Here is a 25647-nt window from a genome sequence, read left to right as displayed (position 1 = left end):
AAGGCTGCCACTCGGATGTGGCGCCGGAAGCATCCTGTGTAAATCTTTTATAATTTAGCCCCTCTGGAACAATATATGTCTCTTATTAAAGAGTCATTCAGTGACACCAGTGATGAATGGTCAGCTGATCCCTTATGCTTATCCTAATCCTTATCCTTCCCCGGCCACCCGTTTTTTTTTTTTTAATATAGCATGGAAATTGTGGGAAACGTACAATGGAAAATGTTTGGTCTTGAAGTATATACTTAATGCAAATTAACAGAAATTCCATTATCTGTACTCCGAGTCCGCAGAAGAATCATGTTGCTCCGCACGTGTATGGAGAACGTGTGCCTGTCACGTATTAGCATTAATTGAAATTTTGTAAAAGTCGGACTGTAAAAAGAAAAGATTGGTTAAAGGCTGTAGTTTGGACATGTGTACTTGCCTGTCGAAGCTCGTGCGCTCGCAGTTCCATTTATGAGCACTGGTTGTTCAGAAAAGGTCTCGACATTCTGAATTTCATTGACAAGCTCCGCTACATACCAAATATACCCGAGACAGATGCTACAGCTACTTGCCTCAGCCGCACCCTGCACTGCCACTAATCCTAGGCTGTATCTGCTCTGCCAGGCTGATTTTTTGAGCAGAGCAGATTTATTAATGAAAATAAATGCACATAATAAATCAGATTGCTTGTATTTTTTAAAATGTATTTTTAAATGTCAATTAAGGTACTATCCGTGCACTTCTCGCGCTCTTCACTTTCCTTCTGTCCTCTTTACTACTCCTACTGCAGTGACAAGTCAAGGAAAATAACACCTTTTACTAGCTAACTAAAAAAGATTACAATATGCAAGCTTTCGAGGCAACTCAGGCCTCTTCTTCGGGCATATTGTAATCTTTTTAAATTATCCAATAAAAGGTGTCATTTTACTTGACTTGTAACTACATTCATAATGGCTAACACGGTACTACATCCTAGTACTACCCCTTCTGCTTAACCCTACTAACTGTTTAAGCTGATAACCACCGCGCATCTGATATTATAGTCTTTTTTTTTTCTTTTTTAATATCATTAAGGCTGGCAGTGTTTCACTGTATAAATTCAAATTATTAAAAAAACGTTAACAACATCAAGCTGTTTTGTTGAAAATAATCCGCTGTACCAAATGTGTACTGCGATTTGTTTTATAGCGATTTGTCCGATGTTTTATAGCGGTGAATCTTTATGTGTATGTATATCCAATCCAAGTTTAAAACAAACCCCACGCCACTCCCATTACAAAGACTAGAGACTGAGGACGGAAAAAAAGGAACAAACGCTTAAGGAAATTGTTTCGAGTTGTTTCAGTCTTGTGATCTCGAGTAAGTATGTTTTAGTTCTGTTACTTATACATTTATTATTTATACTGAGGTAAAAGCAGAGGAAGCTTGAGTAATACTTTGTTGGGGCCAGTCATTTTTTTCTTAATTCTTAGAACCGCGAGAATAGCAACTTGTGTTTATAAAAGAAGAATATAATTAAATACAGAGTGGTCCAGATCTAATTATGCAGATCTAGATCGTCTGGATGACTTCGATTTATGTGGGTTCGATTCCAGTTCGGCGCGAAGACGATTCTTCATGTCGTCAGTTCGCACACTTCTCGATGGTCCGGGATTTTTCGGGTGATTTTCTATGTAATAAACTTATAAAGTTATAGCATAATGAAAATTGCAAAATTACATCTGGACCACCCTATACAATTTGCTGTGGGACAGAAAGATTAATAATATGCATTCTTGTTGTGCTTTACTTTTTAAAATACTTTGTTGAAACCTTACGCCACACCTGTGAGGCAGACAATACTGCATGCTGTTCATCAGCACTTTATTGCAGTATTTTTGTACACTGGATACAAATTCCGTATGACATTCGAGTAATGTGTTTTATTTCAATAAAGTGGTATTGTGATAAATTAATAAATTTACCTTTTGGTTTATATTTAACAGACATCGATGCTAAAACAAACTGAATAGGCGTAAGAATATTTTGAGATTTCTTATTATACTCAAAATACTTCACATAGCTGGGACATACAATATTTTCGGCATGCATAGGTACTGTCTTAAAGTAGTAGCAGCGTCATTGGTTTTCGGTAAAATTATACATATGTTACAGTTAATTTGCTATATATGCACGATGGAATCCATTTTCAATGCAATTTACTATAGTTGATACAGCATAAATTAGTTACAGTATTTACTGTGCATCATTCCAGAATAAAAGGATTTCCTTTTAAAGATTTCTTATATCAAGTAAATGAACCTGAGGTTAAGGGGAAAAAAATCAAAAGTACACTCCCGAAAATTATGATTTTTTAATGGATATGGTTCTTTACTGTGCTGTGGTTCCTCATAGAATTATTTCTTGACAAAGAAACATTTTATTCTGGGAACAATTCTTTGCATATGAAGTTGGTTCTTTGTGCTTTGAAAAAAATCTTAATATGTAAAAAAATGAAATCTTTTACTGAATATATGCAAAAAGCATCCTTTTAAACTCACGGTCCACTGGTATTTCACAAATCTATTAAATTTTGTTTATTGTTTGTTATGGAACCTTCAAGTGGATTTGTCTTTTGGCAAACGCAAATGGCTCCCCTATGACATCACTCTGAAGAACCAGTCTGGAAATGTTATTTGTAATAGTGTAGCTACCGGTGTTAAAGCTACGCTATTTTCTTTACTCCACAGGACAAGTGTATCAAATCCCATTCAAAGAATCAGAGGAAATATTATTTATATTTAGCAATTAAATTGGCTTGATGTTTCTATAAATTTCAAATATAAAACTTGCACTGTTTTAGCATTTTGTTTACAGCTTATTTCCTCATAGGTAAGCCTAGACAATGACTCTGCTGTATACTGAAGTGTTTTTGTGTACATTTCAGTGAGTAGGTGCTGAAATTTTATGTCAAATAACATATATGTTACTAACATTTCACATGTACACCTGGCGCATCTAGTACACTACTTGGTACCTTATTCCATGTTCTCTGTTTAAAGAAAAACATCCTAATGTTTGTGCGAAATTTACCTTTAACAAGTTTCCAACTGTGTTCCTATGTTCTGGATGGACTCATTTTAAAATAATAGTCTTAATCCACATTGATAATTCTGTTTATAATGTTAAACACCTCTATCATGTCTCCCCTAAATTTTATTTTGCTTAACCTGAAAAGGCTCAGCTTTTTACCCTCCTTGAACCGTCACCTTATCGTGGTGGAGAGGTTTGCGTGTCCCAATGATCCTAGGAGCTGTGTTTTCCGGGGCTTTATGTCCCTGGTAGGGCCACCCAAGGCAAACTGGTCCTAGGTGAGGGATGAGACAAAGAGCGGTTCAACAAACCTCCAATGACGAAAGAAAACTTTGGACAACGTTTTCCCTTGCCCGGACGCAGGTTACCGGGGCCCCCTCTGGAGCCAGGCCTGGAGGTGGGGCTCGATGGCGAGCGCCTGGTGGCTGGGCCTGCACCCATGGGGCTCAGCCAGGCACAGCCCGAACAGGTAACGTGGGTCCTCCTCCCCATGGGCTCACCACCTATGGGAGGGGCCAAGGAGGTTGGGTGCAGTGTGAGTTGGGTGGTGGCCGAAGGTGGGGACCTTGGCGGTCTGATCCTCGGCTACAGAAACTGGCTCTTGGGACGTGGAATGTCACTTCTCTGAAGGGGAAGGAGCCTGAGCTATCGCGCGAGGTCGAGAGGTTCCGGCTAGATATACAAAGTAGTTGGACTCACCTCGACGCACAGCTTGGACTCTGGAACCAATCTCCTTGAGAGGGGCTGGACTCTCTACCACTCTGGAGTTGCCCCCGGTGAGAGGCGCCGAGCAGGTGTGAGCATACTTTTTGCCCCCCGACTTGGAGCCTGTGCGTTGGGGTTTACCCCGGTGGATGAGAGGGTGGCCTCCCTCCGCCTTCAGGTGGGGGGAAGGGTCCTGACTGTTGTTTGTGCGTATGCGCCGAACAGCAGTTTGGAGTATCCACCCTTTTGGAGTCTCTGGAGGGGTGCTAGAGGGCATACCTTCTGGGGATTCCCTCGTTTCTGCTGGGAGACTTCAATGCTCACGTGGGCAATGACAGTGAGACCTGGAAGGGCGTGATTGGGAGGAATGGCCCCCCCCGATCTGAACCCGAGCGGTGTTTTGTTATTGGACTTCTGTGCTCGTCATGGATTGTCCATAACGAACACCATGTTCAAGCATAAGGGTGTTCATATGTGCACTTGGCACCAGGACACCCTAGGCCTCAGTTCGATGATTGACTTTGTGGTTGTGTCATCGGACTTGTGGCCATATGTCTTGGACACTCGGGTGAAGAGAGGGGCGGAGCTGTCAACTGATCACCACCTGGTGGTGAGTTGGCCGATGGTGGGGAAGATGCGGTCAGACCTGGTAGGCCCAAGCGTGTTGTGAGGGTCTGCTGGGAATGGCTGGCAGAGTCCCCTGTCAGAAGTAGCTTCAACTCCCACCTCGGCAGAACTTCGACCACATTCCGAGGGAGGTGGGGGACATTGAGTCCGAATGGGCCATGTTTTGTGCCTCTATTGTTGAGGCGGCTGACGGAGCTGTGGCCGCAAGGTGGTGTTGCCTGTCGTGGCGGCAATCCCGAACCCGTTGGTGGACACCGGCGGTGAGGGATGCCATCAAGCTGAAGAAGGAGTCCTATAGGACCTTTTTGTCCTGTACGTCTCTGGAGGCAGCTGATAGGTGCGGCTTCGGTGGTTGCTGAGGCAAAACTCGGATATGGGAGGAGTTTGGGAGGCCATGGAGAGCGACTTTGGACGGCCGAGGAGATTCTGGTCCACCGTCCGGCGTCTCAGGAGGGGGAAACAGTGCAGTGTCAACACCGTATATGGTGGGGATGGTGCGCTGCTGACCTCGACTTCGGGATGTTGTGGGTCAGAGGGGAGAGTACTTCGAAGACCTCCTCAATCCCACTAACATGCCTTCCAATGAGGAAGCAGAGCCTGGGGACTCTGAGGTGGGCTCTCCCATCTCTGGGACTGAAGTCACCGAGGTGGTCAAAAAACTCCTTGGTGGCAGGGCCCCGGGGGTGGATGAGATACACCCGGAGTTCCTTAAGGCTCTGGATGTTGTAGGACTGTCTTGGTTGACACGTCTCTGCAACATCGCATGGACATCGGGACAGTGCCTCTGGATTGGCAGACCGGGGTGGTGGTCCCCCTCTTTAAAAAGGGGACCGGAGGGTGTGTTCCAACTATAGAGGGATCACACTCCTCAGCCTCCCTGGAAAAGTCTATTCGGGGGTTCTGGAGAGGAGGGTCCGTCGGATAGTCAACCTGGATTCAGGAGGAACAGTGTGGTTTTAGTCCTGGTCGCGAACAGTGGAACAGCTCTACACCCTTAGCAGAATCCTAGAGGGTGCATGGGAGTTTGCCCAACCAGTCTATATGTGTTTTGTGGACTTGGAAAAGGCATTCGAACATGTCCATCGGGGAACCCTGTGGGGGGTGCCGGGAGTATGGGGCTGTTTGGTCCCTGTACAACTGGTGTCAGAGCTTGGTCCGCATTGCCAGCAGTAAGTCGAGCCCGTTTCCAGTGAGAGTTGGACTCCTCCAGGGCTGCCCTTTGTCACCGATTCTGTTCATAACTTTTATGGACAGAATTTCTAGGCGCAGCCAGGGTGTTGAAGGGGTCCGGTTTGGTGGACTCAGGATTGGGTCACTGCTTTTTGCAGATGATGTTGTCCTGTTTGCTTCATCAGGCCGTGATCTTCAGCTCTCTCTGGATCGGTTCGCAGCTGAGTGTGAAGCGGCTGGGATGAGAATCAGCACCTCCAAATCCGAGACCATGGTCCTCAGCCAGAAAAGGGTGGAGTGCCCTCTCAGGGTTGGGGGGAGAGATCCTGCCCCAAGCGGAGGAGTTCAAGTATCTCGGGGTCTTGTTCACGAGTGAGGGAAGAATGGAGACTGAGATCGACAGGCGGATCGGTGCGGCATCCGCAGTGATGCAGGTTTTGCATCGGTCTGTCGTGGTGAAAAAAGAGCTGAGCCGTAAGGCGAAGCTCTCAATTTACCAGTTGATCTACGTTCCTACCCTCACCTATGCTCATGAGCTATGGTAGTGACCGAAAGAACGAGATCGCGAATACAAGCGGCTGAAATGAGTTTCCTCCGCAGGGTGTCTGGGCTTTCCCTTAAAGATAGGGTGAGAAGCTCAGTCATCTGGGAGGGGCTCAGAGTAGAGCCGCTGCTCCTCCGCATCGAGAGGAGTCAGATGAGGTGGCTCAGGCATCTGATCAGGATGCCTCCTGGACGCCTCCCTGGTATGGTGTTTCGGGCACGTCCAACTGGGAGAAGGCCCCGGGGAAGACCCAGGATACGCTGGCGGGACTATGTCTCCCGGCTGGCCTGGGAATGCCTTGGGATTCTCCCGGAAGAGCTGGAAGAAGTGACTGGGAAGAGGGAAGTCTGGGCCTCTCTGCTTAAGCTGTTGCCCCCGCAACCCGACCCCGGATAAGAGGAAGAGGATGGATGGATGGATGGCAAATCCACCTACCTTGGTATCATCTGCAAACTTAACCATCTTGTTACTTATATGCCTATCCAAATCATTTAAGTATATTAAACACAGCAGCAGACCCTAGCACTGACCCTTGTAAAACACAACTCTTAACATCAGACAATTCTGATAAGGTTCCTTGAACCATCACCCTCTGCTTTCTGTGTTTGAGTCAATTTTGCACCCATCTACAAACAACGCCCTAAGCTTCAACTTCTCAGTTTGATGCCCAATCTCTCATGTGGCACCTTATCAAATGTTTTCTGAAAGTCAAAATAAATAATATCATATGCTCCACTTTAATTATGTTCCTTTGTTGTTTCCTACATCATGTTTGTAAAGCATGACCTTCCTCTTCTGAATACATGCTTAATGTTCGGTAAAACTCCTGTTCTTTCCATGTGTTGCTCAAGCCTATCCTTAACAATTCCTTCCGTTAATTTACCTGTGATGCACATTAAGCTTACTAGCCTATAGTTGCTTGGACCTGCCCAATCTCGATTTTTATATAACAGGATGATATTTGCCATTTTCCAGTCCTTCAGAATTTCCCCAGTGCCTAGTGACTTTCTAAAAATGTATGAAATTTCTTTGATTTTAGCCTATTTAATCTAAGCAGTTCTTCTCCCTGTTCAATTTTTCACTTAGTACCTTCTTAGTAGTCCCATTTCGCGCTGGGAGGTTATCTACTTCCTCACATGTGAAGACCTCAGAAAAATGCAAGTTTAGACTATGTGCCATATTACAGTCTGTATTTTTTACTTCTCCTTTATTCCTGATGCACTTCACCTCCTCCTTGACAGTTCTTTTACTACCAAAATACTGAAAAAAATATCTTTTTATGGTCTTTTAGCCTCCCTAATATTCTTTTTAATGGTTACCCTCTGTGTTTTCATATGCCCTATGATTCACATTGGAATCATTGGTCTCACAATACAGCTGTTATTTCCTTTGCAACTTCTTTTTAAACTGAAAAAATTCAACGTGCAGGTTCTCAGGCTGAATACCTGTTTTAAAGTGGAAGGGTCTGATGGTAACCCTGGTGATCCTCAGCCTAGGAATGTCCATGTAGATAGGAGTATTCCAGATCTTTGACTCTTGTTCTGTTAAGTCATCCTTGTGTTCAGTGTCAAGATAAATTACGGTTGACTGTGTTTATGGTTCATATACTGCCTCCCTTCTCCTATCTCTAGATCCTAGACTACTTATTAGAAGGACTTCAATGCACAGCTGAGAAGTGATTTTAAAAGTTTAAAGTCTTAAATGTGCAAAAGCATAAGCAAATCAAGGGAATGTGACAATATGACCTGGATAAATGGCAGCTGTTCTTGTTAGGAGTCTAGGCATGCAGTATGCCTAGGTAACAGGTGGCTCTTTCATTCTTGTGTTACACTTCTGAGCTGATTTTTGATCCGTTATGGTCTCTGGATGTTGTTGAAATGGCAGAAACTGCAGGTGTGCCCATATATTTAAGATGGACCTGCTCTACCTTTCTGCATTTTCTTGGTGGCAATGTTCATTGCCAGTTACATGACTGACAACATTGCTTGATGATTAATTGTAGTTACTGCTTTAGATGGTGTTGTGATAACACTGGCACCCAAGTTTCAGCACATATAAAAATAACTTACATATGACTAATCAAAGGAAAGAAATATTAGACAGTTTGGGCTTTTTTCTTTGTTTTTTGACTAGTGGGTTTTGGTTAACATTTTGTGTTTTTTGTTATGATTTTGTGTTGTTTGAAATTTTTATCACATTTTGCAGAGATATTCCAACACTTGAAACTAGTTATTATGGTTTATGTGGTTGTTTAATCAGTTTTTGTAATGTTATTTTCTTGTTTTGGTTTAGTTTTTTTAAAATAGTTTAAAAATATTTCTGTCTTTTACCAATGTTATCAGTGTTCTCGTGAGAACCACCATTTTGTGGTGCAGTTGCCATCATTTTTCTAAGGATTTAATATGTTGATTTGTGACAAGTGATGTCACTGTCATGATGACATAAAAGGCTAATGTCTACTGTTTGCTTCTTAGTATAATGATTATCTTGGTTTTGAATTTTCAATTATTATTTAAGAGTTTTGTTGAATTGGGAAAAATATCTAATTGAATTTATGGTTACAAATTCAACTTGTTTTTTGACTTATATTAATACAGTGGAATCTCGGTTTGCGAGCATAATTCGTTCCGGAAACGTGCTTGCAATCCAAAGCACTTGTATATCAAAGCGAATTTCCCCATAAGAAATAATGGAAACTCAGATGATTCGTTCCACAACCCAAAACTATTCATATAAAAATGATTAATACAAAATATAAAGTAAAATACATAATACAAATTAACCTGCACTTTACCTTTATAAAGAATCATGGCTGGTGTGAGTTTCTAAACTCATGTGGGATTCCACCCAACGGGACAACACGCGAAAGAGCATCCCAAAGCAATCGCAGTCTCCCAGCGCTGTAGCAGTTCGCCGTATAAGCGCATCCAAAAAGATCGCAGACATACTATAAGCGCCTGTTGTCAATGGGTCATACAAGAAACATTATAAAGATCCCGGTACAATAAATAACAGCACTGTTGCTGTTTCAAGCTGAATAAAGCTGGTGTTAAAGTACTGAGACTCAGCTTCGTGTTTTAGGGAGCAAGATGGGGATTCGCACTTCACAGCGCGCACACACACAGTCACAATGCTGTAGTAAACAGATGTGACTATATGAGTGAGTGACACAGACTCAGACGAAGAATAGGAGACGATTGCCAGAGAGAGAGAGAGAGAGAGAGAGAGAGAGAGCGCTGGGGTGGCGAGCGAGATAGATAAGGAGAGAGAGAGAGAGAGATGTGCTGGGCGAGCGAGATAAGGAGAAAGAGAGAGAGACACACTGGGCGAGCAAGCAAGCGAGATAAGGAGAGAGAGAGACAGAGACGCGCTGGGCGAGTGAGATGAGAGAGAGAGGGAGATGCGCTGGGCGAGCGAGATGAGAGAGAGAGAGAGAGAGACGCGCAGGGGGAGTGAGATGAGAAAGAGAGAGACGCGCTGGGCGAGCGAGCGAGATAATGAGAGAGAGAGAAGAACCACCAGCTCAGTTGTGATCACATAACGCTCAGCAGACAAAGTGTATCCATACTACTCGTATTGCAAGACATCGCTCGTTTATCAAGTCAAAATTTATAAAAAATTTTTGCTCGTCTTGCAAAACACTCGTAAACCAAGTTACTCGTAAACTGAGGTTCCACTGTACTCCAGGGGTCAGATTTATACAATTTGACAGGAGTACTTGCATATATTTACTTTAACACTGACCATCCTTAAACATAGATAGATAGATAGATAGATAGATAGATAGATAGATAGATAGATAGATAGATAGATAGATAGATAGATAGATACTTTATTAATCCCAAGGGGAAATTCACATAATCCAGCAGCAGTATACTGATACAAAAAAAAAATTAATTAAATAGAAATAAAAATGCATGTAAAAGCAGACAATAACTTTGAGTAATGTTAGCATTTACTCCCCCGGGTGGAATTGAAGAGTCGCACAGTGTGGGGGAGGAACGATCTGCTCAGTCTGTCAGTGAAGCAAGACAGTGACAAAAGTCTGTCACTGAAGCTACTCCTCTGCCTGGAGATGACACTGTTCAGTGAATGCAGTGGATTCTTCATGATTGACAGGAGTTTGCTTAATGCCCGTCGCTCTGCCACAGATGTTAAACTGTCCAACTTTACTCCTACAATAGAGCCTGACTTCTTAACAAGTTTGTCCAGGCGTGAGGCGTCCTTTATCTTTATGCTGCCTTCCCAGCACACCACCGCGTAGAAGAGGGCACTCGCAACAACCTTTTCAGAGAAACTGAGAAATGAAAACACCCTAGATCAAGTAGGGAAATGCAGCCAAACCAGCCAGCTAAATGATAATTCACACAAATAATATCACAGCGCCATTATTATAGTGTGATGGCAAACATATTAAAGTTTAAAATTGAAGAAGTGATGTCTAAACTGAATTTTATTTCCCTTTTAAAAGGGCCAATTCTGCATATTTGTACTGAAGGACTTTTTTTTTTTGTCAGTTTATATTGGCTACCTGATGTTATTTCTCTGGGAACTACTGACAGGTCAAGAATATCTCAGCCAAGCTTCCCTCCATCAAGCTTGCTGCGCTGGAAGCAGTTAACCGACCGGAGCGGCACATCATTCAGTTTTGGTGTGACTGTGCATACATAAAACAACATGTTTTTCCTAATATATAAAGGCAATTTGCAGCAGTGGCTGGTTTTCCTAACATGATTAGAACAATTAATAGCGCTGTTATCACCTAGTGAGGGAACCTCACAAACCAACCATGTTGCAATATGATAAATTTTAGCATGATGTGAAACCTATGAAATTCATTATTAGATGGAGTATTTGGCCAGTTTCTCCCACATAGTGTCAGTGTCAGGACATTTCATACAAAGAATGAGGTAGACTACATGTATAAATGTTGCATATGCACAAAAATGTTGCGTACAAATGTTTCCATGCTCAAGTCACAATGTATAAAACCTAAACTTGATGTAAAGCCACACACATTTTCACAGTAGCTCAAACCCTGGTGTACACAAGTTCTTTGCTCGGTTTTGCAAACTGGCAGCATCCAGCATCAAAGCAGTGCTGCTGTTCCTGTGTGGTTACCCTTTCTTTTTTAGATCCACATCCCTGATGTGGCGTTATCATACACACTGAAACTAACTGTATATTGTTTATTAGTCAGGCATCTGATTGTAATTAACCTGTAACAATATAATGTTCCACAGAATTGCCAAAGTCTTCTAAATACCATAGCTGCATTAATATTGTTACTCTCATTGCACCTTGTTTTTCTTTTTTCAGCTGCTCCCGTTAGGGGTTGCCACAGCGGATCATCTTTTTTCATATTACATATTACATATTACTCTCACTGCACCACTCTGAGTATTTATATCACTGTATCTGAGTGGGGAATCAAAGCTCAGCAGCTGATTGGAAAGAGAATTACTGGAATACAGCATCAAGCACACGCTGCCTCAGCCATGCTGCCTATTGAACTGCTCTCATACGGCAAACGCTTCAAAGCCTTTCCTCAAGGTTCAGAAACAGTTTCATCCCAAGAACTATAAACACACTCAATAAGTCCATCAAGTGCTTCTTGTAGAACTGTTTGTACTTATTAGTACAGTCACTTCACTGTAAACTTGCAATACGGTTATAATATTACACAACCTGAGCCATTTTATAAAGCGCATATTTATATATGATGACGATATCATTTTCAAGATGAAATACAACAAAATATGTTTATTATATTATACAGATAAAACTCGAAGGTCGCACACGGCAAAGGAAGCATCTTGCATGAGGTAGGAACAATCACTATGCCACAGTGTTCCCATATTTAATAACATGCTTTCACTCCTATAATCATGAAAATGATATCACGTATACAGTACATCTCAGTATTTTAATTATTCAGAGAGTTGGAATATTACAAATATAATGGATTCTGTGTCCTGTCGGAGGAAGAGAAAGCCCGGAAGCACGTAGTGATTCACACACATACAACACATAGAAGATCAAATACAAAGCAAAGCATTTAACGTGCTACTTTAGTTACGATGGGATTTGAGAAAAGAGTAAATTAAACGGTTTTATGATAAAGTTTCTGATGTTCTACTTTACTGCGGTGGGTTGGCACCCTGCCCAGGGTTGGTTCCTGCCTTGTGCCCTGTGTTGGCTGGGATTGGCTCCAGCAGACCCCCGTGACCCTGTATTCGGATTCAGCGGGTTAGAAGATGGATGGATGGATGTTCTACTTTAATGACAAAATAAACTACGTTATTAAAGTGGAAATTTCGAGATTAAAATTGACATTTCGTGCTTTTTTTCCCACTGTGTGCCTATCTTTTTTTTCTCTGTACCCTTATAAGCTTTCATATGGCACTCAGACGGTGGGCTACGAGACACATTTTCACAGCGACTTTGATATCTGACAGCTTCTTTTTTATTTCGGGCACTGAGCAACTTTGTGAATTTGAGCTTTCGAGTTTCTTCGACACTCTATGTCACTCAATCAACTTCCTTTTGTTGTTTATATCACTTTTTAAACCAACAAATAGTACGTTTTTCCTTGCCTCCACCTGGTATTCGCTGAAATTCTTCTATTTTCCCCCGTGCTTTTGCCATTGTTTTTTCACAGAAGGCTAAGCTTAAGGGCTATTTATATCGATTTGCATATTCAAAGAGACATAATTCTGGGAGGAGTTGGGGCGGGACAGCAGGTGTGTTACTTTTTACGCTGACCGGGATTTATGTAGCGGAAGAATGTGGAAGTTGGTGAACGCACAGATTTATGCATCTGATTTTTTTGTGTGTACAAACATTTCTGCTTTTGTGCTTACACCATGTTATAGTGTGAATTCTATGCACGCCGTTATGCATGATACCCCAGGTGATTGCGAATGACCTTGGCCGCTTGTAATTGCTAAACAACAAGTTCTTGATGCAGAAGAAGTCACAGACAATGAGAAAGTAACTTAAGTAATTTACTCTAATTGTTTTGTAATTTAAACAACAGAGGTAAGCATGCATGAAAGCATACAACCATTAGGAAGAAGAAAAGGAAAAGAAGGTTGGGAGCATGCGCTGATGGCGCATTGCCTCAGCTGCTCCCACCACATGACAAACCACCTGGAAGAGTTGACAGAAAAACAATATGCATAATTCAGTTAGGTCACAATCAGGCTTGGAAGATTTTGCACTAGAAATAAAGTGAAAGCAAAGTGTACATTTGAATGTTTGCTCCAGAAGCAATTAAAGAAATATTTAATTCATTACAGTGCAGATGGTGGTATTCACATTGAGAGAAGTAAGTAGAAAGAAAAAAAGTAGGAGATTTAAGATTGCAGGTTAAACAGTACAACAGATAGTAACAATATGTGAATAACAGTGGGACAGTGCACCAGGTATGTGACTGTACTGGAACTGAAAAACTGATTGCAAATATCAGTGTCATATTTAGTCTAAATATTTTGAATTCATTTAAAAGAGTATTAGTGAATTAATGAGAGTTGGAAAGCAGAAAATGGCATTCATACAGAAATCATCAGGCACATTCCGGGACACAAATTTGGTCCTACTATTAGGAGCAGGATTAACAGCATTTTATCAATTTTCCCAAACAGAAAACTTCAAAATTAATGAGAGTTGGTAAGCAGAAACTTGGCATTCACATAGAGATCATCAGGCACATTCCAGGAGAGGTGGACTGTTTTGGAAACAGATTTGACAGAGATGGAATAATATTCTTAACAAATCTTGTGTCATGTGATTGCTTCATTAAGATGCTTTGCACTGTTAGCTGAACTTAAAGTGCTGTTAGCATTATGTTTTTTGGCAACAGTGTAATTGTGGCTTTAGAATATTGATGATGTACATATGTCACAACCAACTGCTCCTCAAATTTTGACCCAAGCACTGAATGCCCTCGCAACACATGAAGTAATATATAAATCAGTATGTTTCCCCTCTATTCCATGTGAGGTAATGTTAAAGCAAGTTGTATTTATGCAAAACACTGGTTTTCCTGGAGTTGTTGATGTGATTGATTGACCGCACATATTCATCATTGCCTGAGACTGTATGAGCATTTATATGTGAATTGCAAGGAGTATCATAGTATCAACACACAGGTGGTCATGAATACAAACTGTATTGTAGTGGCCAGCATATTATCCAGAACATAGGGTAAAATAAATCCACCACCTTCAGAATCGGAGTAACTCTGTACTGTGACACTATGACATCCACTACCAGGGCATATCCCTCCTAGTCAAATGATGTAATGGTGCTGCAGTGCCTGTAAAATGAAGAATAAATTTGTGATACGGCCCACCATCTCCAGTAAATACTGCAGGCTTCTGAACTTAGTCAGAATGGGGTAGTCACAAATAAAGCTGGTTTTCTTAGGATTCACCTCCACAACTCAAGTAGATAATACATGAAAGAACAGGGAAGGTTAATTGGGTTTATGTCAGGGTCAGATGTAATGTAAATTTCAGAATAGAGATTTCAGATCCATCTGGATTCTTGAACGTTCTTTTCTACCTCACCTTTGTGCTCAATGGGGAAAAAAGCATCTAGGAAGGCCATTTCAAAAGAGTCCTAGAACTGTTGGTTAAATTTGATAGCCTGCCATAAGCTCCACGCAGGATCTTTTTGGGAAAAGCTGAACACTCTAAACTCAAAGGATTTAACTCAATAATAAAAATAATAATAATAAATGTACAATAAATGTACCCCTTCCCTCAATGAAAAGGATGACATTGTCTGAACTTTTTGAGCCACCCAGCTTTGTAAAGTCCAAACAGTGTGACAGCATTGAGAAATCTGACATGGAATGTCTAGGAACAGGCGCCGCTGATGGTGTTAAATGACTCTTGTTGTGGCACATAATGTCATCAACCCAGCAATATGTAAGATTGTGGCATGCTATCAACAGTGACAAAAACCTTCATAATTAACTAGCCTCAAAATCTGCTTAGAATAGTTAGGACTTTTGCCTGTATTTTTGACTTTAATTTCTGGCATGTGTTTTGTGCTTTGGTGATTTAGTGTTTTTTCAACCTATTGATTACTGAAAATAACTTACTGTATGTGTAAAAAGCGGTCACTTCCAAACTGAAATATAAACAGAAAAGAGCTTACCAATGAGTCAATTATTTGCACAGTTAGGTGTTAATTGAACACCTGTAGGTCAATCTTTGCCAGTGTTATACAACTTACATATACAATACAAAAAGATTAATGTTGAGATTCCATGGGTGCTATTATCTTCCTCCTCCAAAATTACCCATTCTTCTTCTGTGTCTTCTCTACAGTTCCCTTAGTGAAATGCTGTCAGCTGCTGCTGACAATAAACATTATGTCGTTTTTCTAAAAGTGAAAGTGTCAGACAGAAAAACAAATTCATAAAATCTGATGTGACCAGCACGTCTTTGTCCATATTTACAAAATGAATACAGAGCACAGTGTGAAATTACCAGAATACATGGAAGATGCAGTAGAACTGTGTATTAGAACATTTTGAATTTTAAAGCAGAAAGCTCAAAAGTCTTTTAAAGTCTTAAATATGTGTACCAACTTTTGTGAACTTCTGACCAGTGTTTTGGTAATTGTTGGTATCACCTTTAAAAACTTTCAGCTTTTAAACTGTGAAGCTGAATAGTTGAGAGTTAATAAGAATTGGTCTTTTAATTGTGCATTTATATTGTCCTTAACATTTTTACCACAAACATACTGTACATCTTAAAACAATGTTTAAGACGTGTTCTAGGGATATCAAAATATATATTAAACAATGTTTAAATAAGACGTGTTCTAGGGATATCAAAATATATTTTTTCCAAGAAGATTCAAAGTCAGTTTTATTAATGAAATCAATACTACATCTTCATATGAAATATGGGGCATTTTATTATAAAAAATACTATTTTGTTTAGTAAATATGTTGTATATATTGGAACACCATACCAAGATACTTCATAGGTTTAAAGATTAACAGTATTTTAAATAGAATGTTTTTAGAATTAGAGTACAGGCAACCATAACCACTAAAATGAACTGCTTCCATCCATCCATTTTCCAACCCATTGAATCCAAACACAGGGTCACGGGGATCTGCTGGAGCCAATCCCAGCCAACATAGGGCGCAAGGCAGGAACCAACCCTGGGCAGGGCACCAACCAACTGCAAAATGAACTGCTTGCATAGACAAAAAAGAAAGACTCAAAGCAAGCTTAATCAGCCATGTTAACAAAGTGTGAACAAACCTTTCAACTTGTAGTAGACAAAGGAGACAGACGAAATGTGGAGTATTGTGTCACTCATGGTGCATATTATTAAGCTTTTATGTTCAAGAGCAGCACACAGTGTTTAACATCTACTAAAATGCTTAGATGAAATCTCTTTTTGCAAGAATACATTCAAATCACTAATCAAACAGCTTATCTAGATGCCAAATGACAAAACAAAATAAGAGCACCCTCAGATCTGAATCTGAATTTTATTTTACTAAATTACTTTCATATAAATAATATTAACTATTGCATTTTTAACCTACAAAAATTCTTAGTGTGATCAAAAATATGTTGCCATTTATTTACCTTCTTTACAACTTTGTAGCTTTAAATTATTTTTAAGTTGTCCTGTTGTAATTTTCAATATGAATGGATATAGTATTTAACAAGAAATTGTTTTCTTTCTTCCAGAATCTGAAAAAATCAAGAATCATGAATGGAAAAGTGCTTAAAACATTGGCACATCTTACAGATCTGTACATTTCAGACAGCAAACATGGAAATGTGAATACTGCTTGTTTATTAACCATTTGTTTCTTTTATAGCTTGACTTTGAGTACCCTCCTTTTCTTTGCTCTGTTTGTGGTCTTGAAGTACAGCATTATCGTCTCCTTGGTTGTTCCCTCAGCTGTTGCAGTTATTCTATCTGGAATACTGTTTTCATCAAAAACAGCAAGATGCATCAGTGTGCTTTTTTTTCTTTTCTTTGGTATACATAAGAGCAAGGATATCTACCTAAAATTTGGGAATGCAGTGGTAATTTTCTGGACTGTAACAAATATACTAAATAACCTTAAAGCTCTTGCAGATACATTGATGTGCAATTTAGAAGTACAGAAGAATTTTATAAATGTTTCTCTTATTGCTAAATATGAGGGGCTAATCAAATGGATATTCCAGGCATGGAAAGCATCTGTGGAAATTGGAATAATGGTTGTTAATGTTGATATGAAAGGGAAAGTGACAATTTCTTCAAATTCCTGGACAGAAAAATTTGATGCATCAAAGGACAGGCTAAAAATATTTGCCCAGAATGCATTATTTGTTTTAGAAATGATATCCAACATTGCCAACATTTCCCAAAAAATGTTTTTTGCCTTGAGCAGCCTTTTAGTTCTAATTCATTTAACAATGTACTTGAGAAAATATTTAAACAACAAAGAGTTTGAGAATATATATATCACAAAACGGTTCATGGACTTTGATGAGAAGGTAAAGGCAGCTGGAAAGCCCCATGTTCTTCCACTTACAGAAAAAGAGAAAAAAACCTATATTACGATTAACTTTTCCAGCCTTTCAATCAAAAGTGTGAAAACAATGAAAAAGTTTTTTATTCCTGTATTCATAGACATAACCACCTGGCTTTCCCTTATGGGGGTTGATTATTTTCTCTACTGGCTCATTCTAAGGACAAATGTCTATTTTCGGACTTTTTCACCAGTTGATGTTCCTTTGTGGTCTCCAGTAAAAGTAAGTATTTTTAGGTCTATACTAGAATATCTTAAGCTGGTTTAAAAGTTGTATTTATGTTGTAATCTTGTGCAGTAGATACACCAGCAAACAAAAAAAAACCAATAAACCAACAACAGATTTCAAGCAACAGGAGGAAAAAACATGAATTGTCAGGAAAACAAACAAATCTGTAAAGCATAAACAGAGTTTCATAGATATTAATTCCCATAGATTAACAAAAGAAAGACAAGTCAATGATTAAGAAAATTAGAACCTTATTTGTACCCAGGAAATAATCGGCCTTTTTAGAGAAGATCTTTCAATAATAAATACAGTAAATACATAGATAAGTAAATATATATACTGTTCAAAAAAATTAAAGGAACACTTTTTAATCAGAGTATAGCATCCAGTCAGTGAAACTTATGGGATATTAATCTGGTCACTTAAGTAGCAGAGGGGGTTGTTATTCAGTTTCAGCTGCTTTAGTGTTAGTAAAATTAACATCAGGTGCACTAGAGAGGCAACAATGAGACGACCCCCAAAACAGGAATGGCTTAACAGATGGAGGTTTTTGACATTTTTCCCTCCTCATCTTTTCTGACTGTTTTTTCACTAATTTTGCATTTGGCTATGGTCAGTGTCACTACTGGTAGCATGAGGCGATACCTGGACCTTACTGAGGTTGCACAGGTAGTCCAACTTCTCCAAGATGGCACATCAATAAGTGCATTGACAGAATGTTTCCTGTGTCGCTCAGCACAGTCTCATGAGCATGGAGGAGATTCCAGGAGACAGGCAGTGTAGAAGGTCCTTAACCCATCAGCAGGATCGGTATCTGCTCCTTTGTGCAAGGAGGAATAGGATGAGCACTGCCAGAGTCCTACAAAATGACCTCCATCAGTCCACTGGTGTGAATGTCTCTGACAAAACAATCAGAAACAGACTTAATGAGGGTGACCTGAGGGCCCAACGTCCTCACTGCCTGGCACCATGGAGCTTGATTGGCATTTGCCATAGAATACCAGGATTGGTAGGTCCACCACTGGCACCCTGTGCATTTCATAGATGAGAGCAGGTTCACTCTGAGCACATGTGACAGATGTGAAAGGGTCTGGAGAAGCCATAGAGAACATTATGCTGTTCTCAAATGGTATTGTTTACCATGACCGGTTTGTTGGTGGGTGATGGTCTGGGGAGGCATATCCATGGAGGGACACACAGACCTCTACAGGTTAGGCACCTTGACTGCCATTAGGTATCAGGATGAATTCTTTGGACCCATTGTCAGACCCTATGCTGGTGCAATGGGTCCTGGGTTCCTCCGAGTGCACGACAATGCCTGGCCTCATGTGACGAGAGTATTCAGGCAGTTCTTGGGGGATGAAGGAATGGATACCTTTGACTGGCTCCCACACTCACCTGACCTAAATAGAACACCTCTGGGACATCATGTTTCTGGCTATCCGCCAGGTTGCACCCCAGACTGTCCAGGAGCTCAGTGATGCCCTGTGGTCCAGATCTGGGAGGAGATTTCCCCAGGACACCATCTATTGTTCCATTAGGAGCATGCCCCGATGTTGTTAGGCATGTTTACAAGCATTTGGGGGTCTACAAACTACTGAGTAAGATTTTGAGTTGCTGCAATGAAATTTCGGCAAAACGAACTAGCCTGCAACATCATTTTTCCCTTTGATTTTCAGGGTGTCTTTAAATTCAGCCCTCTGCAGTTTGATAATTTTCATTTCCATCAAATGATGTGGCATCTTTTCATTCCTAACACATTACCCAGTCCATATCCATATATTTTTTTCCCTACTGGGTTGTTTTTGGGAGGTTTTCCTTGTCTTCTTAGAGTGTCAAGAGGCAGAGCCTGTTAAAGCCCATTGCAGCACGCCTTGTGTGATTTTGGGATATACAAAAATAAATTGTATTGTATTGTATTGTATATCAGTATAGATATCCAACATGATTATTTTCCCTATTGAGATCTGATGTGTTTTCAAAGTGTTCCTTTAATTTTTTGAGCTGCTCTTATATACACACACTATGGTCTGAACACACCGCAAATTGTCTAAAAAGAAAGAAAATTTTAAAAAGAGAGAAATAAAAACTTCTGACTTGGCAGTCATAGTCTCACTGAAGCATTACACAGAGATATTGCTGTTGGTACGAAGATGCCCCAGTAGCATTTCCTGACAAACTTCTGAATAATTTGTTGGTTGAAAGTACTCAGTTTTAGTGTGTCAGAGAGAAGATATGCAGCATTGTTCATAATGGTGTTTGTTTTATTTCTCTACTTTGCTACAATGTCCAGGGGGCCCAGAGTGTGTCCCATAACGGAACTTGCTCTTTTAATTTGTTTCTTAATTTGGTGGTCCTCTCCTGAATTGATGTTACCAGCACACTACAGTGTAAAAAATTGCAGTGTCCATCACAGAGTTGTAGAAGGTGTGAAGGATGCCGCTTCTCACATTTAAAAAACACAGTCTCCTAAAGAAGAAGTGCCTGTTCTGCCCTTTTTAATATAGTTACTCTGTGTTCCCTCAAGTACTTGTAGGAGTGAACCACCTCTACATCCACTCTTTGAATACTGACTGAACTTAGAGGCTCTTTGATATGGTGAAAGCTATAACCGGTTCCTTGGTTTTGCTGATATTATGATGCAGACAATTCTTCTTGTACCAAGAAACAAAGTTCTCCTCCTGACCCCTATATACTTTCTCACAACCCTTTTCAATACACCCCATAAATGTACAATCATCTGGAAATTTCTGTAAGTGATATGACCTGGTGCTATATATACTGTATACTCTATAGGTATATAGAGTGAAAAGAAAAGGAGACATGACTCCAGTGGTGCTCCAGTGTTGCTCACATCCATATCATGAGCACAGACCTTGAGTCTCACATACTGTGGTCTACCCAACTATAGTCTGTCTATATGTCTGTCCACTTTTCACGAGAGAACTACTTAACGGTTTGGGTGTTTTTCTATAATTTGCTTGAACATTCTGATTTTGTGACTTCTCTCATTGCACTATGTATCATAATTTGCTTGTGGTACACATTTATTTGCGAGAATCCGAGAGATACGTAGCGGGCCGAGGGGAGGGGAGCAGGGCCTTCCCCAGTCACGTGCTAACCTTGCGGTGTGTTCCTTACCTTCACTTAGCTAGCGAACAAGATAACTACTTAATGGATTTAGATTGTGTTTTTCTCTATAATTTGCTTGAACATTCCAATTTATTTTGCAACTTCTCTCGTCATGCTAAGAATCATAGTTCACTTGCAGGAGCAATATATTCATGCTAATCTGAGACAGAGGCTGTGGGCTGAGGGGAGAGGGATGTGTGATATTAGGATTGGGGAGCTGGGCAGGGCCCACCTCACTGTCCTTTTTCACATGGGTGGAGCCACGGGGCACGGCTAATACTCTAAAATGCCATATCAATGTCTATAAAGATAACTGTCCATAAACCAAATTTCTACACTCCATATTTCAAAAACAGAATTACACAAAGCCTGGGGCCTGTCCTGATAGCATCAAGCAAAAGGCAAGAAACAACCCTCTTGCATCTCTGTGGTAGTCTAATGTACTCACACTTCCCCATGGGTTCAAAATGGTCAAATCTGAAATATTAATTGACCACGTCCTTGGGATGTGACAGAAAGCTGTAGTAGCAGAGAATATTGATGTGGACAGAATGTAAATGTGTAAACTACACACCAGGACTGACTGAGCTTGTTATTGAAGCCAGGTTCCTGTAGCAGTGAGGCAGAAGTACTAACTTTGACATCTACAGTATAATTATCATAAACAAGAAAAATAATAATTACTAAAAGATTAATTATTAACCAAAGAAGCAGTATCTGGGAGAATTAACATTGATGACGAGTGGTGTTTTTACATTATGGGCCAGTAGAGCACAGCAGCACCAGATGTTAGTTACTTGTCATTTTTATTTTTTTTTTTTGCAGTTTTCCATCATATGCACAAATCTAATTTTTTGTCTAGTTAAACAATTGATTTTTGTAGCTAGAGAAATTGTCTTTATGCCATGTGTTGCAAGCTTTTTTCTGGCTGAAGGGGCTAACTCTATTGGGCCTGCAATGATCTTGGTGTACTCCTTAGTGTGTGTTTGCACATGTGTAAGCTGAAGTTTGCAGTTTAGCAGTAAGGTGTAAAGTCTACAGTCCCTTATTTTTGACATCAAATTAGGGACTTTTTTTCTTTATTTGCAGATTTGTTACCCCAGTTCAACATTTACTCAGTCAGTGCTATGCAGTGCAAGTCAGTGAAAAGGTATGAAAATTCAAGTACAATTTATTTCCCTTAAAGGTAGCCACAGTAATACAGATAAAAGAAGGCAAATCAATATCAAGAATGCATTAGGCACAAAACATTACATTACAAAACATTATAGGAATTGGGTTGATCGGCATCTTGATTTTCACACACCACTAAGAAGGACTGTCTGACAGGTGTAAATCTGAAAGCCTTACACATTCTCCCTCCACTTTGTGGAATAAAGGCCAGCAGTAAGCTGCCTCAGTACAAAGAAGCACAGAGTCCTGATGTGAAAAGAATGTTATTTTGTACCTTTTAAAAAATATTATCTGGAATTTATGAATTGATGCACTTGGTTTTCTTCTTCTGTGGTGGCATTTAAAATACAGAAGAATTCAAATTTGTTATTTTTCTATTTTTGAAATGTATCAAAACAAAAAAATTCACATCTGGATGTACAGCCGTCTTAGGTTTTTGTGGGAGCCATCATTCTGACTGTATTTTGCGCAACATTGTTTTCTTGTTGCGAGCCTGAGACAGGAGAGAGTCACAATTTTTAACATCACCTTTGTGACAAAGTAAAGGTCAGCATCAGGCACATACTAGTTGTCCAAGAGTCTGGACATATTCAAAACATTCTTGTGGCATAAGAAGTAATTTCATCAATGTTTCAGAAGGTTCACTGTTTTTTCGACTATTCTTTGGGTTGGCATATTGTACTTAGTTTTCCGGTTTAAACAGAAACTTTGGTATTTAGCCTGCTAGAATAGTAACTGTGATTTTTTTTGTAACATCCATCTTTCAGTTTTTTGGGTTTTTTTTTGCAGTTGTTTACTGTCCTTGCACTGTCCTGAAAACAGTATAACATTGTTATATTGATTTGTTGATTGCGTAGTACAATTATGTAGCTGAGTTTGTTCATGCATGAATTCTGTGGTCAGTAATAAATTAACCTTTATTATCTTATTTATGGTGGTAGTATACACTAAGACATAGTCTATAAACCATGCAGTTGATACAAAATATTATATTTCTAAAATATTCCCAGTGACCACAATTCTCACTCAACCTGCGAAGGAACCAAACTGAAAAGTCTGAAAACTAAATACACAAATGAGAAAGCGAGGAGGGTATTATACAGATAAGCTGGTGAGGTGAGGGAAGTGCAGTTCTAGCTTGAAATGTCAAAATTAAAATAAAGTGTGCGTTTAAAAAAATATGATGATTTTTGGGGTGTTTTGGGGGTAAATGAATTGAGTGAGATAAGAGTATATATATGTATAGTGCAGTGGCATTGTTGTATGCTAAATGCAGCTTCAGTTGCCATGGAAAACTGATCAGTGCTTCATTCCATGTTTGGCATTATGACATGCATTGAATCATAATTTTTAACAGCTCTACAAAGAAGATTTTATAATATGGCAAAGGTGAACTTCTTATAATATTGTTTTAAAGTGATTTGGTAAGTTTCAATTTATTGATACTGTGAAGGATGTGTATATTGGGCCATTGAGAGCACCACAAAATATCAAAAAAGGCAAAACAAGCTGTAAGCTGGTAGAAAACTGTTACAGTTGGTTGCATTAAAGATTTCAAGCTGAACTGTTTGCAAATTGTTTAGAATAATACATTGAAATGTATTGTTAATGGGGGAGCTCATTTGAAAACATTTTTAACAAATAATGTTATTTATTACAAGTTAAATAAACTGCATCGATTAATTATTTTTCCACTGCCTTATCTGGCACCATGAGTCGAATGATTAAATAAAGTTTATATTATCCTTTCAAAAATTATAATATCCTCAAGGTGTCATTGCTGATTATTACTCTGTTTTTTTTTTTTACTTTTTTCTCATTAAGCAATATTCTTGTGAGAAATACGCTTGAATGGAGAGAAAAATGTTTACTGTTTTTTTTATTATATGGTCATTGTTACTTGTCTAAGTATGGATCTGCTGTCATTATGGTAATAATTCTGCACCCTGTTTTAAACAAAATGCAAGAGTTTATAATGAAATTATTGATAATAATTTCATCCCTTTTTTTTACCTTTCTTTAGGAAGAATCACTCATATTTGGAGCATTTTCTGTTGATTCCAACTCTGGTATAAAGAATTTCTCCTTCTCAATGGCACTGTTTGAAGAAACATGTGTCCCAAAACCAACGATGTTCATTTATAACTCTTTGGCTCCATTGTCTATCCTTTGTATATTTTTAATAATGCTGGGACTGCTTTCCTGTAAATTATTAGAGCTAAAAGTATTAGTTGTTTCTTATTTCTTCCCAGAGATAGAAGAACAACGTATTGAGTGTCTCCATCAAAAAATCATCAAGAACAGAGAAAACACATATAAATTCTCAGAATATAAAGTCTTTACTGTGCAAATAAACTGAGAAACATTTTTGTTGTGCACTTGGAAAATAATGAATAATGGCGCAAGTTATGTTTCTGTGCCTAGGAACTGAACCAAAGAATTTACTGAAGACAATGGATTCATTGAAAAACCAGAACCACAAGAATGGTTCCACCAAAGAGCTAATGCAATACCAAGTGCGCTGGTGTATTGAACAACCACCGGACTAAGCAGCCAGCTGAACAAGGTCTGACACTTTGCTTTCTTAAGAATCTCTGTTTCCGCTATGAGGTGGCCGGCGATGGCTACCGCTGCTGCTGTCTGAAGCGGCTGGCAACTGCTGTCGCCATGTGCCGGCCGGCGACGTCCACCGCTGCCTCTATGTGACTGCCGGCAACCGCTGCCGCTATGAACTGGCCGGCGATGACGACCGTTGACGCTATGTGACGGCCGGTTACTGTTGTTGCTTATAGTTCAAGCAGCCCCGGGTACACTTCCCTTTCCTTCCCCTCTCAGGCTTCTGTCATCTTTACAATTTTAAAGCCAATTCTTTCTTTCAACTACTGCACTTTAAACGTCACTTTCGGATCTGGCCTGTTTTTTCATTCTGCCCTCTCAGTTTGTAGTGTTCATTTTGTGCCTTCACTTTCTCTTCAGTTTACGCACTGCCTTCCTGTTCCTCCTGTCACTCTCTGGCTTTCAGGCCCTCACTTTTTGGCTAGTTCCCTGCACTTATGCTTTTCATTGTTCACTTCAAAACTCGCTTTGCAATCTTCCATTCGCACGCATTGGTTCATTCTCAGACCGCAAGGGAAAATTGTTTCTTCCAACTATAACATCTCACATGAAAGGAGCACTGTAAAAAATGAATCATGAGGCTTGTAATTTTCATTAAAAAAAATTGATGTAATCATTAAAAATAAGGTGCATATTTAATTAAAAAAATAGGTTTTGTGTGTTTCTTATAATATATTGAGAACATTTCACAAATAAAATTAAGAAATAAATTTGGCCTATTTTTTTAAGGAAATGAGTGCAATTTTTAGGCTTAATTTGAGGAACCATTTAGGCTAAAATGTTGAGGAAAAAAAGCTTCATATTTATTTTAAGAGAATTGGTCCA

At 39.7% G+C, this 25647-nt stretch overlaps 1 protein-coding gene across 2 annotated transcripts; it reads left to right on the top strand.

The window, feature by feature from the left end:
- Positions 1-1309: 1309 nt before the first annotated feature.
- On the top strand, positions 1310-24661 carry LOC120515977 (dendritic cell-specific transmembrane protein). Of its 2 annotated transcripts, XM_039737381.1 has the most exons (4): positions 1310-1347; positions 16837-17895; positions 22123-22183; positions 24230-24289. In XM_039737381.1, the coding sequence occupies exons 2-3, from the start codon at positions 16858-16860 to the stop codon at positions 22177-22179; spliced, it is 1095 nt and encodes a 364-aa protein (XP_039593315.1). In that variant the 5' UTR covers positions 1310-1347; positions 16837-16857; the 3' UTR covers positions 22180-22183; positions 24230-24289. The 2 variants fall into 2 exon arrangements, with proteins under 2 accessions (XP_039593315.1, XP_039593314.1); XM_039737380.1 differs by lacking the exon at positions 22123-22183 and having other exon boundaries at positions 24230-24661.
- Positions 24662-25647: the final 986 nt, after the last annotated feature.

The sequence above is a fragment of the Polypterus senegalus genome, chromosome 15, assembly GCF_016835505.1.
Source record: "Polypterus senegalus isolate Bchr_013 chromosome 15, ASM1683550v1, whole genome shotgun sequence".
Lineage (NCBI taxonomy): Eukaryota > Metazoa > Chordata > Cladistia > Polypteriformes > Polypteridae > Polypterus > Polypterus senegalus.
Note: the sequence above shows the minus strand (reverse complement) of the source record. Positions and strands in the feature narration are given on the sequence as shown.